Source organism: Bos grunniens, chromosome 28 (genome assembly GCF_055505025.1).
Source record: "Bos grunniens cultivar Pamir isolate PY7600 chromosome 28, Bosgru_T2T1.0, whole genome shotgun sequence".
Classification (NCBI taxonomy): Eukaryota; Metazoa; Chordata; class Mammalia; order Artiodactyla; family Bovidae; genus Bos; species Bos grunniens.
In genome coordinates, this window is record NC_141192.1 from 11141900 (window position 1) to 11160607 (window position 18708).

At 54.1% G+C, this 18708-nt stretch overlaps 1 protein-coding gene across 1 annotated transcript in view; it reads left to right on the plus strand.

Moving 5' to 3' along the window:
• Window positions 1–2066: 2066 nt before the first annotated feature.
• ZCCHC24 (zinc finger CCHC-type containing 24) overlaps window positions 2067–18708 on the plus strand; it is a 64248-nt gene continuing 47606 nt past the window's right edge. The window contains exons 1-2 of the mRNA XM_086381781.1: window positions 2067–2495; window positions 14986–15186. Coding sequence (XP_086237907.1) covers window positions 2250–2495; window positions 14986–15186 — 447 coding nt within the window. The 5' untranslated portion in view covers window positions 2067–2249. The remainder of the gene's footprint in view (window positions 2496–14985; window positions 15187–18708) is intronic.

Genomic DNA, 18708 nt, shown 5'->3' on the forward strand with positions numbered 1-18708 from the left:
AATTTAAATTTGCAACCCATACTAGGGAAAAAATATGCACTTCAAGATAACAGGACTATCCTTGCCCAGAAGAAGAGTGGTGGGTAGAGACAGAGTTCTGGGCTAATGCTGGAAACCTTGGGGTCTCCTTTAGGCTCCCCAACTGCCTGCTTTTGGAACTGGAAGATGTGCAATTGGAAGACATCTCCTCTCTGACTAGCAGTTTTCTCTGTAAAACTTAGGGAAAGTTTAGATCGGTGGTTCTAAATCCTATCCAGCCCCTCCCCTTGGAACCTTAAAGATAGTATCAGAGTTCCAGAGATGACCCCAAATGTTACCAAAAGTAAATGGTAATAACATTTATTCCCAACAAATGTGTACTTTCTCTTTCAAGGGATAGGTTTAAAATATAAAGGGTACTATATATGTGTGTCTCTGATGATGAAAATATTAAGATTGGTATGTGTGTTATCATTTGTATTAATAATCCCAAACTGTTTGATAGACAAAATCTTTGAAAACGTAATCAAATGAGACCAAAAAAAAAAAAATCCAAGGGGTTCTTGGTTGGTGACATGGTTGGAAAGGGTGGCATTTGGTCACCACTGACGTCCTTTCACTTCCAAGCATCCACAGATGTGTGCCCATGCAGGTGGTGGGAGAAAACCTCTTGGAGGGGATACCAGAGAGCTGACCTTCATGGAATATCTTCTGATTTTCAAGCTCAAACTGGTAAGCTCACAAATATCCCTAGAGGTAGGACAGTGACCCTCCCCATCTTACAGAAGAGAAAGGTTCATCAGCAGAGGTTAGGCGCAACGCCAAGGCCACTCATCTGGAAGGTGGCCAAGCTGGCACTTGAACGCCAGGCTGAATGGCTCCAGAACCACTGGAGGTTGGAGAGGTCACTCGCGTCCCCCTCTAGGCGCCTTGTCGCTAGGTCCCTGGCGCTGGCGCAGCGCAGGCGCCCGAAGATTACCTAAGTTTGAGAGGGTGAAGGCCTCGGGGCTTCGGAGTGTGTCGGGCGGGGCAGGGCGAGGGATGGTTGTGGAGCCCCACCCTACCCCCGCCACCCCGCGGCATACTTGAACTAGCTGGGCTGCCCTGGGGAGCAGAGTGACAGACGTCTTCCTCAGTTCCCCAAACTCATCTAGAGTCCTGGCGACCCGCAGAGGCATTGGGGTGGGCTGGGACCGCGGGTTCGGGCCGAGGAAAAGTGCAAGAAGTGAGGCGGCCGCAGAGCAGAAATAGGAGAAGAGAGAGGGGGAGGGAGGAAGGCGAGGGAAGGGGGCGGGGAGTCCTTCCTGGGGCAGGAACCCAGGCCCCCCTTGGCTAAGCAGACCCGAAAAACGATTCTGCAGATGGAAGGAATTAAGTGGGAGGGGGAGGGTCCTTTGGTGATAGTGAGAGGAGGGGGGGAGATGTGTGTGTGAGTATGTGTGTGTATGTGCGCGCGCGCGCGCGTGTCTGGGTCTGAGAGGGGAAGGGGAGAGGCAAAGACACATCAGACTAGACGAAAGTAGAAAAGACGAGAGACTGAAACAGATCCGCCGAGAAAGACGACAGACGATGGACACAGGAGATGTTAGTCTGAGAGAAAGAAGAGTATGTGGAAGCTAAGAAAATAGGGGGGAAAAACAAGTGAAAATGAAATCATTGTAAAGGAGTTGGAAAGAGAGACAGCAGTGAGCCGAAAGCAGAGAGAGCCTGGACATATCAGGCCCGGGGAGCACAGAGCTCCTGCAGAGCTGGGGAGCTGGGCCGGCCACACTCAGCGGGCGGGGACTGCAACGGGACCGCCCATGGGCGGACCCTCCCCGTGCTACCTATGTAGATGAGCTCCCTTTCCCCCCTCTCACCCCGCCCCCACTACTCTATATTCAATGATACAGCCAATGGAAGGCGAGGATGGTGCCACAAGGGGCGGGGCCTCATAGAACCCCACCCCAGGAGCGGCCGCTGAAGGGGTCAGCACAGAGGCAGATAGCGGATCGCGGGGCGGGGCGGGGCGGGCGGCTCGGAGGGGGCGGGCCCAAAAGTTTCCTGCCCAACTTTCGCTGCCTCCTTCCTCCGCCCGCGCGCGCTGCGGCTGCAGTTGGGGGGAGGCGGCGGCGGCGGCTGCGGGCTGAGCGCGGGGTGCAGGCGATCGCCGTCCAGGCTCAGGCGGCGGCAGTGGGCGCAGGCTCCCCGGTGCCCGCCCCTCCGCTGGAGGGGGGGGCGCGAGCGGGCGGCCGGGGTGGGGGGCGGGGAGCCGGCACCGCCGCCGCAAAATGAGCCTGCTGTCGGCCATCGACACGAGCGCCGCCTCGGTGTACCAGCCGACCCAGCTGCTCAACTGGGTCTACCTGTCGCTGCAGGACACGCACCAGGCGAGCGCCTTCGATGCCTTCCGGCCAGAGCCGCCCGCCGGCGCCGCGCCCCCAGAGCTGGCCTTCGGCAAGGGCCGCCCAGAGCAGCTGGGCTCGCCCTTGCACTCCAGCTATCTCAACAGCTTCTTCCAGCTGCAGCGCGGAGAGGTGGGTGCCCCCGCGCGCCCCCGCCCTCCGGCGACCGCGCAGGGCCTTTTCCTATCTGCCCAGCTCTTCCTGGCTTGGCCCCGGCCCGGCTCCGTATTGCCCGGCCCTGCTTGGCTTGACTTCGCTCAGCTCTGCCAAACTCGCCTCCCGAAGTCCCCGGGGCGCCGGGAGCGCGTCACCTCCCCGCCTGAGCCCGGCCCGGAGTAGCTCTGGGGCGGGTGGAGCCCTCCTTCCCTCTCTCCCAGCCTGGGGCGCCCTGCTCCAAGGGGGCTGGGGAAGCCGACCGGGTGGGTGGGTTCCGGATTGTCTCCAGACAGCCGGGGCGCGGCTTGTGCGGGGAGCCCCTTCCAAATGTCCTTCCCACGCCCAACCCCATCCCCCCCTTGGCCACCGCTCGCTGGGACGGAGAGTGTGGATTTGCTCCGAGTTCCTCCGGAGGGCCCTGAAATCTTCTCCTCCGACTTCGGTGGTTTCCGACCTGAAGGGCACTCTGAAGAGCAGTGACTGACCCGCAGAATTTTTCTGCTGTTCTCACGCAGGGACCCCCAAATACACTCTTCAGCCGCTCGCCCTCCCCCAGCCACATAGGAAGTGGTTTTTGAGGGCTTGACCCCACAGACTGTGCTGTCCCCCGCCCTTCCAGCCTGGAAGGAAATGAAAGGGAAATCTCTTGAGCTCCTGGGAGGGGGCTCGATAGGGGGAGAGGTTCCAGCTGCCCAGTGCCTTCTCCAGAAACCTGGGCCGGCTGCCGTTGCAAAGTCTGCCTGTTGGATGGATTCAGTTACAAAGTCAGACGGGCAGCTAGATAAATACCCAGATTGCATCTTTCCCCAGCTAGATAAATACCCAGATTGCCAGGACCTCCCAGTCCCTTGGAGAGCTCTTCAGAGCCTTCCTGGATACCATCCTCTCTCCCTTCAGCTGGATTCCTCCTGGGCCCCACTCTCACTTACTCCTGCCTCATGTGAGAACCGCAGACACCCTCTGTGGCCTTCCCTCACTCTGCTTCTGGCAGCTCTCTCTGCAAAAGTGCAGAGGGAGGGGCCCGGGAAGAGGACCCACGGGAGGGGCACTTGTCTTCTAGACCAGGGCACACTGGTTAGTTTCAGGAGAGTCAGAGTCCCTTACCAGTTTGCGGGAGAAGACCTGTGTATACACCAGTGTGCTGGTGATGAGGTGGGAAAGACAGAGGGTCGCCCTTTGTGACCCCATAATGTGTTTGCCTCTGCCATTATTGACTAGGGAAGACGTGGCCATGTGAACTGCTGGCCTGAGGCCTAGAGATGGGCCGACGGCAGGACAGCAAAAAGAAGGGATGGTTGACCTGTATTGATCTGTCAGGCATAGCTGGGGGAGATGAATCTGGAAAGCACCCTTTGGTGCCAGGCGACAGCATTCATATTCCAGAACTCTTTGTAAACTGTAAAGCACTCTCTCCACCTGAGGAATTGTTCTTGGCTGGAAATCTTTCTTTCTTACAAGGGACTTTGCCTTCTCTTCAGGGAACTGGCTTCTGTGACCAGGGGCTTTGGAGGACAGTGCCTGGGTCTTGTCAGTTGTTTGCTTTCTTACCAAACATTTTTGAGCTCTGCGTGGCCCCCTGGGGATTCCACCAGAGTCCCATGGGGGCCCCAGATTAGAAGACAGATAAGATGATACTGTGTGAATGGTGGGTGATTTCATGGGGATCCTGTAGGAACCCAAAGGCAGAAGGGAGACCATGGTTCACAGATCAAGTGGGGGTCCCTAAGCAGCCTCTGCTAGCTGCTTACCTCGGTGTCCCCATTGAAGGGGCACATTCCTTTGCTAGGGCCAGTGTAGAAGGAGCTGGTAAAGGTTATCTAGAGCAATGGTGGAAAACACTCTCTCATGATCTGACTTTGGAAGAACCCTCATCTCTATCTGGGCTTCAGTTTACCTATCTGTAACATGTAATTTCTGCTGTCCTCCAGGGTGATGTGTGTGGGATTTGAGAGCTGTACAGGAGAAGATGTACCTACAGACAGGCTGAGTTGGGAGAGTAAGGAGGGGCTTCTCCTATGTTCATGAGCCAGTAGCTTCCATGCAGGGGCTGGAAGGCTGTGTCTGCTGACTTCTGGAAGACTCTCTTGGCTTCAGACTCACCCGCTCTCACCACCTCCCCCCAACCCGTTTCGCCTCCTAAACCCTCTTGAAGCCCCAGCTGTGCTTCTAGGGACAGGCCTTTCCTGCATCCAGGGCTTAGCTGGTGACCTAATATGGCTCCAAAATAGCAACTGGTTGAGAAGGCAAGAAAAAATACCCCCCACCTGAATGCCACCAAGGGGCTTGTCCGACAGGAAGCAAGTTGTATGTGGGCCTGCAGGAACTCTGCGAAGGGCCCCAGGGCCCCAGGAGCGTCACCATTCCATGCAGAGCCTGGCAGGCCCAGTGGCAGTGCCTGCGGATGTGACTTGCATGCTGACCACTGACCATGGCCTGTCTGCGCCAGTCCCCGTGCCAAGAGCCCACCCCCTCCTGCACCACCCCCAGGCTGCTCCCACCACAATAGCAGAACACCATGAATGCAGCTGGGGTTTGGGCGGGGGTGGGGGCTGAGGACATGGGGGCACAGAAGCCCATTGTGCCCCTAGAACCTCAGCTCTGGAAGCTGAAGATAAGCCAAGGGTTCTGAGTGGAGCATTGGCTCCGGGAGCAGAGAGGGAGATGGTGGAGTTCATGGGCAAGTTCAGAAACTGGCACCAGGGGGTGGTTGCTTGTGGGGGTTTTCTCGGCTTCTTAGTGTGGTAAGCCTGCCAGGCCAAAGCACACACAGGTACTTGGTGCAGTTCTTAAAAAGGCCTCTGGGTACAGAAACTAGACCCTGTGAATGAACCCCTGTTTCAACCCTGATCTGTGGCAACAACTATTAATGTATGTCTTTGGAGGGAAATTTGTGAGGCCCTTGGCTATGCCCTTCCTCTCTTTCTCCGGGTACCCGAGGAAGGCAGGTCTTAGAGGCAGCTGGGGTTGGTGGCATGAGGGTGGGGGGTCTTCCCTGCCAGGTTTTGTTTGGAATTTAAATTCACAGCAGTGTGGAGGCTGTGGGACTCCACCTGCAGAAAAGTAGAGTTACCCTCATGTTGAGAATTAGTGCTTAAGCACCTCCGAGTGATGCCAAGAGCCCCTCCTGGGTAGCTCCTCCACCCTCTTAGGGAGACAGAGCTGTCCCATTCCAGGTCAGATGTTTAGGGCAGCTGTTTTCTTTTCCTCTTCCTCCAGGGCCAGATGTGGCTTGAAGATGTGGCTCAGCTGTCAAGTGATGCTCTGTGGAGGTTGAGGGGACGGGCTTTGGAGTCAAATACATTTGGGGAACACAGCCTAGTATCCTTCCCTTGGAGACACATACTGCCCACTAACACAGTAAAGGCTCTGAGAAGTCCTGCAGGACAGAGCCTGCTAACCTTTCCTCAACCCGACATTCTTCTGAATACCTCCAAGTTCAGGGCGTGCTCCATCAAAGCAGACCTCTTCCTTGTTGGATATTTTCAACCCTTGGGAGGCTCTTCCTGCAGCTGTTAACCCAGATGCCCTCCTGGGTCCTAGTGCTATCTTCGTAGCACCGAGGACACCCTCCTCTTTGCCTCTCTGGTCTCACTGGAGATTTGAGAACAGCAGTAAGGGTCTCATGAGGCTTACCAGACAGGGCTTCAGGCTCCTACACACATGAGGCTGTTAGAACCCTTTGAGGGGGTAACCACAGTGTCCTGATTTAAAAGGTTCTAGGTATTGACACCCACTCCCGATACTCTTGCCTGGAAAATCCCATGGATGGAGGAGCCTAGTAGGCTGCAGTCCATGGGGTTGCTAAGAGTCGGACACGACTGAGCGACTTCACTTTCACCTTTCACTTTCATGCATTGGAGCAGGACATGGCAACCCACTCCAGTGTACTTGCCTGGAGAATCCCAGGGACGGGGGAGCCTGGTGGGCTTCCGTCTATGGGGTCGCACAGAGTCGGACAGAACTGAAGCGACTTAGCAGCAGCAGCAGGTATTGACAGTCTTCTGAAGGTTTGGAACTTTTTTGGAACTTTTGCTGTCCGTTCGTGCATCTGAGCCGAGGCGCTGCCCGACTGGCATGGATGTGTAGAACAAAGCCACCTATTTGTTGAAGGTGGGAGTTTGCCTAACGGGTTGAATGGGCTTCAGGAGCTGAGGTTTGTTCCCAGGAGCCTTTGTGGTCTGTGTGAAGTGGTGGGGGGCAGCCCCAGGGCCTGGGAGGAACAGCCGTTCCAGCCCAGCTGGGAGCTTGGGAAGCTGCCCGGCTCCCTCTGGCCAGCCCTGGAAAGCTGAGCTCTGACTCAGACAAGGGAGACCGTCGTTCGAGGGCCTGTTGGCCGAGATGGCATGACCCTCCCTCCGTCAGATTCAGTTGACAGGGCGGGCCTAGACTCGGAGGGAGACCACACCTCATGGACCTTCTGAGTCAGGTGGAAGGGAGGAAAGCAGGCAGCATTAGTAATAGGGAATTAGCAGTGACAGAAAGTCAGGCGCGGTCAGCACCAAGAGAAAGACTCTGCGGAGAAGCGTCCCTTACTTTGGGAGGTGGTGCTTTATTCTAGGCATCTTTTCTTCATGGCCCCATTTTACAGAAGAGAAAATAGAGGCCTGATTAGTAACTCAGCAAGTCAGTGGCAGAGCTCGACCTAGAAGTCTCCTCCATCCTGACTACAGCTGTCCCATTGGCTTGCCTTGCTGGTGCGGATGGCATTCACCTGGATCGTGCCCTGGGTGCCAGTATGGGGCATGCATTAACCAGGGTGCTCTGTCAGGCTTCAGTGCCTCACTTGCTTTGTCCCCAATCCCAAACCTTCTGAGGAGTGGCAGGCATTGCTCATGGGTCCTGGGTTTTCTGTCATGTCCTTGCTCCAGCCTGGGACTCTGTGGGGCATGAGTGCAAGGGTGGCCTGGCTTGGGGGAGGCAGAGGAGATGGACACCGAGGACTTCCTAGCACTCCTGTCTCGTAGCACCCACTGGGTGCAGCATCTCCATTATGCACATGGGGAAACTAAGGCTCTTCAAGAGGAGGAAGATAAAGTCAGGGAATCAGTTGAGGATCAGGGCTCCAGGGTGTGTCTCAGGGTGCTTGGTCTCTTGTGTGTATGTGTGGGGGTGGTGGTGGCTGTGATGTATAATTTTTATCCCACCCTCCTCTGGCCATGTAGATTCACTTGAGGTTTCTGAAAACACTAAGCACCAAGCTTTCACTCTAAGCTTTTGCACTTGCTGTTGCTTCTACTGCTTCTAATGCTGCGGACTGTCCTTGTATAACTGACAGATTCCAACTTACTTCTTTATGGCCCCAGAGGATGTCTCTTCTCTGAAGGCTTTACCTGAATACCATGGGGAACACACCTCCCTCCTTCCACGTCCCGTGACAGAGAAATGGTGCATGCTTCTGGTAAAGCATGTCTGAACAGTCGGTATTGCTGTCAGCACTCTGAGAATAGGAATCCTGTCATATTTCATTTGGTAATCCCAGCATCCGATGCCTGGTCAGTGTCTGGGACAGACTAGGTGCTCAGTTGACATTCGCTAGGTGGATGGGTGGATGGATGACTTGGACTCTCTCCTCCTCTTCCTTCCCCAGACTTGTGACTAGGGAACACTTTCCTCAGCCTCTTAGCCTTTTGTTTTATCTCACAGAAGAAGTGTTTATGAATTGCTTGATAAATTTTGAAGAGCTGATGTGGGAGTCATGAAACCCCATGCCTAGAGGTGTCCCAGCAGAAGTTTAGGTGTGTGAAGTGTTCTTGACCTTCTTTGGCTGTGGGCCTCTTTGAGAATCTGAAAGCAGCTCAAGTTCCTCTCCTCAGTGCAATGCACACAGCACACCTGTCCATGCACATACAACTTGCATTTGCACATGATTTCAGGGGGATCATGTGGACAGTGGACCTCAAATCCAGGCCCCTTGCTGTAGAGGCTGCAAGCCTTGGTGGTGCCCCAGACTGTCTAACTATTAGGGACCGTCTAGTCCTCCGATTCTCAGATCCATGCTTTCTGCTTTCATTCAATGCATTTGGTCTAGAAGCAAGAGCCAGTGCCTATGCTTGAGCTGGGGAGCTGGGCAGCAGGCACGTGGCTATGAAATGTGAACCCCTGCCAGGTGAGTGGTGACCTGCAGGGGAACAGGAGAGACTAAGTGGGGAGGGGCACCCTCCCCTGGGTCTGTTCCACTCCATCTTGCTGTCACTGTGCTTCTCCATCCCTTGGTCCTTTCTTTTCCCATTTCTCTTTCCCAACTCCCCTTACCAAGAAGAACACAGCCTTCTTATTGAAATCTGAATCTCCCATCAAGTTCTGGCTGTATCCAGGGGGCTGTGTTTTGTACACCCCCGGTGAATGGACTTCCAGGAGGCAATGGTGCCCTTAGGGGGTCCTGAGTAGAGGGTTGCTGCATCTGTCCTGGTCAGCACTGCTGCATTCTTGGCCCACAGGTCATCTTCAGACCTTGGAAATAGGAGCAGAACTGGGGTCTAACCACAGCTGGGGAAACCCTTGGTCTGACTTCACTTTCCCATTGGCCCACTCCATCCTTGGCCATGGCTGTCTCCTATCCCTGAGCCCAGCCCATATCCACCCCTGCTTTCTGTATAGAATGTATGTGTGTATGTGAGCATGTGTATGTATCTGACCCCAGGGGCTGGAGCCCCAGATAGACCCTAGGGGTGAAAAAGTGCAGATCTCCTTGGAGAAGGGGTGGAGTCATTTGTGAGATGAATGGTTTCTTGTTCCAAAGAGAGGAGTGTGGGCGTGCGTGTGTGTGCGTGTGTGTGTGTGTAGCAGTGTGGACAGGGATGGCTTTGGGGATAAGGACGCGGTTGCTCAGCTGCTGGAAGAACGGAAGAGCCCCACGGAGCTGGGACCTAGGGGCAGAGGGCGCCTCCTCTCAGGCCTTCTCAGGCCCCGGGCGCAGCGGACTCCGCATTTGCTCTGCACAGAGCTTACCTGTGGTGCCGCGCCCACCTCTGCCAGCTGTCCCCTCTTCTCTTCTTGCACCCATCTCGTCTTCTTCTTGGCTGCCCTCAGAAGCTCCTGCCCACCTGCCTCGACTCCTGCCTGCCTCTCCCACTGTGCCCTCTTTCTGTCCTGGGGATGGTGGCCGAAAGGAAGCACAGTTGGTCAGGTTGACTTGGGCTTGAAAATCTCTCCTTGTGTACCCTCAGCAGAACCACAAACCCTGGGGCCCGAGCCCCTCACACAACCCAGAGAAGCTGGTACTCTGTCTTACCAGGCCTGAGGGGCTTGGCAGTGTGGAGTCACAGGGCCTCTGTGCCAAGGAGGGTGGTCCTTGCCAGGTGGCTCCCCTTCCTGTCGGGGAAGACAAGCCTTGGAGGCCATTCGGGAGCTGAAATGTAAAACAGGCCAGCAGATCGGGCTGCGAAGCTCCTCTCAGACACGTGCTGCTTGTGTTTCCTTGGGAAGTTACTCAGCCTCGTTGAGCCTCAGTTCCCAGTTCTATAAACCGGCCAGACAAGGCCCATCCGAACAGTGTTCTTGGCAGGTATGAGTCTAAGAGAAGGAAAGGATCCAGTCGAGTATGTGACACAAGTGGGCTCGGAATAAACCGTAGTTCTTCCCATCTAACTTTCCCCAACAGTCGAGCCAGAACCTTGGAGAAGTTCCAGCCATGGACAGGAATCTGATGCTTTGTTCCCTGCATGTGGCTTAAGGATCCCACACTTCCTGCTCGCTGCTGGGGTCACTGACCCGGGGAGGAAGGAGGTGGTCTCCTCCCCAAGGCTGTTCATTTGGGCCTAGATGACCCAGAGCCATACTCTAGTGGGGCTGCCCTCACCCCCCAGCCAGAGCAGCAAACTGGGGTGAGAGCACCCTCCGACTTAGTCCATGGGAACTCAGAGACCCTGAGCTCAATCCTTCAAGGTATTAGAGCATCCATACCCCCATCTGTCAAATGGAGCCCTCTTCCTGCCTGTGACTGTCTATATGCAGGACTATCAGGGGCTTAAAGAACACTGGAGTCTGGTCTCTGGGGCAGTGGAAGATAGTAGAATCTTTGCCTTTGGGGATGTTCTGCCCTTTGGAGAGATGAAGAGGTATCTCTGTATAAAGAGATGAGAGACAGACTTCAGAGCTCCTTCAGGCCAGGGCAGGGGAGTCCGCATCCCAGCCCGCAGCACAAGGCTATGGTCAGGAGGCCTGGAAGGTCTCTGGAGGGGGCTGGGCCTCTGTAGCCAGTGGGACCTCAGGAGCACCTGAACCGGTGGTTTTCACACTGTCCCTTGGAGCCCAGGCCTGAGCAAGAAGAAGGGGTGGTTTCTTGGCCATATCACTGGAGTCAGAACCAGGTCAAGAACCAGATCCTGGAGGGTTTGGATCCAGGGTGGGCATCCCAGGGGTGGACAGCAAGTGCAGGCCTGGAGGGAGAAAAGCAGTGGCCAGTGGGACACCGAGGGGAGTAGCCTCGCTGTTGTAGAATTAGGGGCTGACTGATGAAGGGAAGCCCTGCCCAGCCTTGCCCTCCAGCCATGAGCGGCAGGACTTGGGAGAGGTGGTGCCTTGTGAATGAAGTGCCCTCTTGTGTACCATGCTCTGGGGACATCTTTCAGTACCTGAGTGTCTGGACCTTAAAAAAGCAGGCCTGCAGAGATCCTAAAGTTTGCCCTCCTTCCCTGCTCCCTGTTACATGTGGGGAATCCAAAAGCCCGGGACCCAGCTCCATGGGCAGAGGGGAGGGAGCTCTGCATGTCCTGGCCTCTGCTCCAATCAGTCCCCACAGGCCATGGAAACGGCTGAGAGACCGGCTTGCCTTTTACCTCCATGGGCCGAGCTCCTCAGGGCTTCAGAGAGGAAACAGCTTGCCGCCCCACCCGCCCCTCCAGCCAGCCGGCAAGCAGAACTCCTGGCCCTTAGGCCTGGCTGCGTGCCCCGGTCTGTGCCCCTGGCCTCACTTTCTCTATCGTGACTTCAGAATGAGGTTGGGTCGGCTGGCTGCTCCTTCCTTTCATCTTTTCCTGGTGTCGTCTTGAATTGGGACTGGGGAAGGCCGTTGGAGCAGCTGTGAGGGCCAGGCCAGTGTACACTGGATGGGGAGAGGCAGCGGGGAGGGGAGCCCTGGCCCCGCTCCTCTGACCCACAGCTGCCTGTGTGACCCTCCTGAGGGACAAAGCCATGACCTTCCTGAGGCGGTGGGAGGGGTGTCAAGCTGCCAGGGGGAGGACAGCCTACTCAGAGGCCTCTGCCTGCCCAGGGATACCCGCGGGGCTGCCCGTGGGCAGGGGTGTGTGGCCACAAGATGGGGGAGAGGTTTTTCAGGGTATAATTAGTGCAGTTTCTGGCACCCACCAAACTTCCCCTTCCTCTTGACAATTTGCTGCCAAAACAGCCCTGATTCCTGTGGACTTGCTTAAATCTTATCCAGAAAAAAAAAAAAAAAGAAAAGAAAAAAAAAAAGAAAAAAGGAAAGAAAGAAAAAAAAAATAATAAGAGGGTTGTTATTTGTGAAATTGCATTTCCCAGTCATGAGAATGAGTCACACCATTTGGAACTTCAAGTCTCTTGTTTGGATGAACTTTTCTCTGGGAGGCTGGGGCGACACTGCCCTCCCCCAGACCAGTTTGGATGGGGAGAGGCCTAGAGACAAGCTAAGGAGAAACCTTGATGGTTGGAAAGTCCCAAGGTTGGTGCTCCCAAGGCCAGGTAGGGCTAGGAAGGTTGTACCTTCCATGGAAGATTGAAAAATGCTGACTTGGGCTTAGGGGTGAAGGGGGTGTGGCGAGTTAGTGTTTAATGGGGACAGAGTTTCAGTTTGGAATGACGAAAGATTTCTGGAGATGGATGGTGGTGATGTTTGCCCTATAAATAATGTGAATGTGCTTAGTGCCATTGAGCTGCACGCTTAAACATCGTTAAAAGGATAGGTTTTTACGTAACATATATTCTACCACAGTGAAGCAAAGCAGATTCTGGGCCTTCAGTCCCTGGTGGCTGCTTTGATAGGTCTCAGGTGGGACCCAGAAAAACTGTGTTGGTTAAAAGTTTCCCAGGTCATTCAAAGAAGTTTGAACACACTGATCTAATCTGTAAAATGGGGACAGTGACTCATAGAGCTGTGGTGAGCCTTAGTTATCTTAACACACGTAAAGCTTCCAGCGCCAGGGACATTGAAGTGCTCAGTTTGTGTGACTAATATCATCTAATCCCACTTCCGCTGGGACTCTCCCCACATCCCTTAAGGTTGTCCGGTCTTGGCTCGCGTACCGCTCCCCCAAGGATGGGGGACCCTCTGCCTTTCAGAGAGCTGGAAAGTTGCCCTCAGACTGGATGCAGGTTCGTGTGGGATCTTCCACAGTGGCCCTGTGCAGTGGTAGAGCAGAGATTTGTGACCCCATGAATTATATAGTCTGTGGAATTCTCTAGGCCAGAATACTGGAGTGGGTAGCCTTTCCCTTCTCCAGGGGATCTTCCCAACCCTGGGATTGAACCCAGGTCTCCCGCATGGCAGGTGGATTCTTTGCCAGCTGAGCCACCAGGGAAGCCCAAGATGTCATCAGGAGCCTTTAAGTTCAGTGCAGAGTCACTGAGGACTGACTGTGTGTTGGGCCTGAGCTGCCCTGGTTGTCGTGTCTCTGTCTTTCCTTCCAGATCCCAGAGAGAAAAGAGGCCCAGAGAGGGAAAGGGCTGGGCCAGGGTCGAAGAGCAGGGTGTCCAGAGAGCCAAGAAGAGTGAGGGCTGTGTCCTCCAGGGAAGTGCCGGACCTCCAGAGGCATACATGTGCTAGGTGTGGGCTCCGTCCTGGCTGGAGGAGGGGTGTCTTGACTCCCTGGGACGAGCTCTCAGCTTACTCCCCTCCCTTCCTACACTGAGGGGATCCAGAGAAAGAACTGTCCCCACTGGTGTGCGCAAGAACTGGAGCCTAGTAAGCCTGAGCCTCGTGCCCAGGTTTGCCATCAGCCCCTGGGGAAGCTACCTCTTTCTAGCCTTGGCCTGGCCCCAGGAGAAGGGTCTCACGGCCATTCCCTGCCAGCCTCACAGCAGGCCCCACCTTTGCTGAATTCCAGTGTGCCTGGCCGCCCAGAGCCCGTGACTCCTATAAATAGAGGCTGTATACACCAAGAGGGGGCCTGGGCCGCGTCTGCTTTGAAGCCAGGCAAGACATCTGGTTCCTGTCAACTGGAGGTGGGAGAGGTGAGAGAGGTGGGCCGTTTCCTCCCCGGGCTTCCAGAGAGCTGGCCCAGGCTGGGCTGAGGGCTCCCCGGACACACCGTGCACAAGCTCGGGCTGCAGGAGACCAGGCAAAGTGCCGAACATCAGTCTCCTCTTCTGAACAGTGGAAACGAGACTGCGAGCTGATCACCCCACCAGCACACGGCAGAGTTCGGGCTCTAGCAGGTGGCTTTCTGCTGCTTGTCTTACGTCCTGGCAGCGTGTAAAGAACTAATGATCACCATCATCACCATCATCCTATACTGAGCACTTCCCCAGTGCCAGGCAGGAAATAAAGGGTTATGTATGCCTCCTAGAAACCCTTGGAGGTAGCTGTCATCAATCCTGTTTACTGGATGGGGTCACTGGGGTCCCGAGTGGTTCACTGGCTTGTCCATGGATGCACAACTCGAGTTGGGATTTGAACATGGGTTCCAGGAAGCCAGAGCCCACAGGTGACTAAAGAGTCGGTATGAAACTAGGAATAAAACCACCATATGACCCAGCAATCCCACTCCTAGGCATATACCCTGAGGAAACGAAAATTGAAAAAGACACACATATCCCAGTGTTCATTGCAGCACTATTTGCAATAGCTAGAACATGGAAGCAACCTAGATGTCCATCGACAGATGAATGGATAAAGAAGTGGTGGTACATATACATGTTGGAATACTACTCAGCCATAAAAAGGAACACATTTGAGTCAGTTCTAATGAGGTGCATGAACCTAGAACCTATTATACAGAGTGAAGTAAGTCAGAAAGAGAAAGATAAATATCGTATTCTAACGCATATATACGGAATCTAGAAAAATGGTACTGAAGAATTTATTTGCAGGGCAGCAGTGGAGAAACAGACATAGAGAACAGACTTATGGCCATGGGGAGAGGGGAGGAGAGGGGGTGAGATGTATGGAAAGAGTAACATGGAAACTTACATTACCGTATGTAAAATAGATAGCCAATGGGAATTTGCTGTATGGCTCAGGAAACTCAAACAGGGGCTCTGTATCAACCTGGAGGGGTGGCATGGGGAGAGAGACGGAAAGGAGGTTCAGAAGGGAGGGGATATATGTATACCTATGGCTGATTCGTGTTGAGATTTGATGGAAAGCAACAAAATTCTGTAAAGCAATTATCCTTCAATAAAAAATAAAAAAGAAAAGATCAGGGAAGGCAAAAAAAAACAATCGGTATGAATTTGTGTGTGTGTGTCCGAGCCTGTGGAAGTGCCCACGAGGCCATGGCTGCACTGGTGGCCAGGCCTGCAGCGTGCTCACAGCCTCTGTCCCCCCCAGGCACTGAGCAGCAGCGTGTACAAGAGCGCCTCACCCTACGGCTCCCTCAACAACATTGCCGACGGCCTCAGCTCCCTCACGGAGCATTTCTCCGACCTGACCCTGGCCTCCGAGACCCGCAAGCCCAGCAAGCGGCCCCCACCCAACTACCTGTGCCACCTGTGCTTCAACAAAGGACACTACATCAAGGACTGCCCCCAGGTAAGGCAGCCCGGCCCCAGCGGCGGCTCAGGGCCCTGGCTGGCCTGTGGACCAGCCTCCGTGGGCGGAGGAGGCGAAACAGCTCGCCGGGGCCCCTTCCTCCAGCACCTCGCCCCGTGATCACTGGCCGCCACTTCTTTGTCCCCTCTGGTTTTCCTGAGGCAGGCTAGCTGGTGTGGATGGGACAGAGCCCCAGCTTGGGCCTGCACTGGCCAGTCAGCAGTCTGGGAGAGGCACCCCAGAGTGAGATTCTGAGCCTTCGAGTCTCCCCTCACCCCACCCCAGTCTTCCTGCCAAGGTGGGTCCTGTTACCATCGGGCAGGAGGGGCCAACGGCTTCCTCACGGCTCTCCTGAGAGCCCATCACCTCCCACTCACAGGGAAGGAATGTGGGCTCCTGGCCAGGAACCCAGATGTGCGCCCCCTCCCCCAGACCCCACCTCTGCCTGCTCTGCAGCCTGCAGCCTGTGAAGGGGAGGGGTGCCCCCAGGATAGGTCTGGGTGAAAGCCTCAGGCAGGGGCTTCCCAGGTGGCTCAGTGGTAAAGAATCTGCCTGCATTGCAGGAGACGCAGGAGACACTGGTTCGATCCCTGGGTCAGGAAGATCCTCTGGAGGAGGAAATGGCAACCCACTGCAGTATTCTTGCAGGGAAAATCCCATGGACAGAGAATCCCATGGGACAGATGGACAAAATCCCACGGGCTACAGTCCGTGGGGTCACGGAGAGTCGGATGCAATTGAGCACGCACACACGAAGGCCTCAGGCATGGGGGGCTGGGCATTGCTCCCTTGGGGTGGGAAAGGGGTCAGGAACAGCCCCCATTTCTCCCCTAGTGTTTCGCTGCAACAAGGTGAGGCTCTGGGGGCAGACCCCACTCACTGGATGACCCCTGACTCTGACAGATGTGGTTTTGGAATCCTGGGGAGAGAGGTTAACAGTTGTGTTACATACAGTATGAGATTATCAGCGATTTTTTTTCCTATTTTTTTTTTGTACTTTCCACTGTTTTTATAGCATGGTACTACTTTTATTTTATACGTGTAATGGAAATGGAATCCTGGAAACTCAGAAAATCCGTGTAGTCTTGCCCTCCAGATGTTGGCAGCTGAGGGTGTGGCCAGGCAGGGCTGGGTCCCTCCAAGACCAGTGGGGGGTCCGAGATGCCAGTCACCACTCTTCTCAGGAATGGCCACACCATGCTTTGGGTCCCTGCTCCTTCAAGTACAGCCAGCCATCTCCACATCAGTGTCACCCCAGAGCTTGTTAGAAATGCAGAACCTCAAACCCAACCCAGAACTATGATCCTTGGTGATTCAGCTGGTGATCTCAGCCTCCCCCCGCCCCTGGCCAAGAGAGGCCCACCCACCCTGAACCCACTGCTGGCTGCCCTCCAGATCCACACTCCCTGGGCAGATGTGTGCAGTGAGCAAGGGACCCTTGGCATGAGGGCGCCCTGGCAGAGGGTTAGGCCCCTAGCCCCCAGGGTTCTAGGTATGGGACGAGAGGCCAGCAGGTGGCTGAGGATCTGGTTGGTGCTCACAGATGTGCCTGGGCCCACCCAGTAAGCAGCCCCCCATGCCTTCCCTGACTGAGCCCCCCACGCCACCCCACACACAGGGCCTGTCTGCTCTCAGTCACCCTGCCTCCAGGGTGGAGCAAGACTCCACCCTGTTTAAGGAGGAGATGGACACTGTGCTAAGTGCTCTCCAAGCATTTCCTTTAACACTCACATCTGCCCAGTGTGCTGAGTGCTTTTAATAACCTCCTGTTATGGGTGCATGGGTGCACCTCCTCAGAGCCCCCCGAGAGTGTCTACTGGGTGAGCAGCCCGGGAAAGCTTCCAGGAGAGGGGCTTGAGTGGGGCTGGCAGGTTGATGAGTGAGAGGTGACCAGTATCCAAAGGCAACGGACAATGAATCCAAGGCAGAGGGACAGTGAAGAGGTGTGTGTGTGACTTTTGTGCACGCGCTGCTCTTTCCCAGATGGGGCCAGAGTCCTGCCAACGTGCAGATAGAGGGTGCTTCTCCTCAGTACCTCTTGCTTCCTAGCAGGGTGCTGTATGTTACACAGTGTGCTCACTAATCTTGTGCAGGGCTCTCAACTCTGTGGCCAAGTAGGGATAATAGCCCCATTTTACAGCTGAAGAAACAGAGTCTCAGGAGAGGACACCCGCAGATAGGGCTGAACCTGCTCTTGGGGCCTCGGTGCTCTCTGCTCCCTTGAGCATCTGTGCTGTGCCAAGCTGAGAAGCCATAGCCTGTGGAGCCTCACGTTCTCCCTAGAGGCCCTTTTCTAGCTCCGTCTCAAACCTGACTCTGTCTAGGATGCATGCAGGCCCGAGGACCTCCCTTTACTCTTCACAAGGGTCACCATTTGTAAAATGAGGCTGTCGAGAACACTAACATCGTGGATTGCTGTGGGGACTCAATGGAGTAATGCATGAAAAGTGCTCAGCACAGTGCCTGGCTCCCAGTAAGTGCTCAGTATCTGTTGGCTAGCGTTGTTTTTGTCTCCCTTATGTCACAATGTGGAGTGCACCTGCCTGGCTAAGGATTTTAGCAGGCTGGAATAGGACTGGATGCTCCCCACGTCTCTGCTGACCACAAGCCCCACGTGCTAGACTGAACTCATCTCTGTAGCCCTCTGCCTGCCCAGGTACCACATGGTGCACACAGGTTGCTCAGTATAGCTTCCTGAATGAAGGAACAGGTGGAAACCCTTGTTTCAAATGAACTATTGTGTAAGAGCTCAGCATTTTTAATATGTAAAAGTGGAATGCTTATTTTGGGGAACAGCTTTAGTGAGATATAATTCAACTATTTATAATAGACAACTCAATGATTTTTAGTATATTCACAGAGCTGTGCAGCCATCACCACAGTCAGTTAAAGAATTTTTCTTGTCACGTTAAGAAACCTCATACTCTTTGGCTATCACCCTCTGGTCCCCCATTTCCTAATAATCACTAATCTACCTTCTGTATCTGTAGATTTCCCTATTCTGGACATTTCATATAAATAGATTTATATAATATGTGGCTTTTTTGTCACTGGATTCTTTTACTTAGCATATTGTTTTCAAGGTTCCTCCACGTAATAGCATTTATTAGCTCCATGATTTGGGAAGGATTCCATCCGCTTTTACTTTCTGGAAGAGTTTATGGGGAATTAATATTGATTCTTCTTTAAATGGTTGGTGGCATTCACCTGTGAAGCCATCCAAGTGTGGGTCTTCTTTTGTGGGTAGATTCTTTTAAATTACCAGTTGGATCTCTTTATTTGTTATGGGTCTATTCAGCTTTTCTATTTCTTCTTGGATCAATTTCTGTAGATTCTGTACTTCTAGAATTTTTCCATTTCATCTAAGTTAGCTAATTTCTTGGCATGAAGTTTGTTCATAATATTCTCTTATAATCCTTTTTATTTTATTTTATAATGTCCCCTCTACCATGTCTGATTTTTATAATTTGAGTCTTCTCTCTGTTTTTCTTGGTCATTCTAGCTGAAGGTTTGTTAACTTTG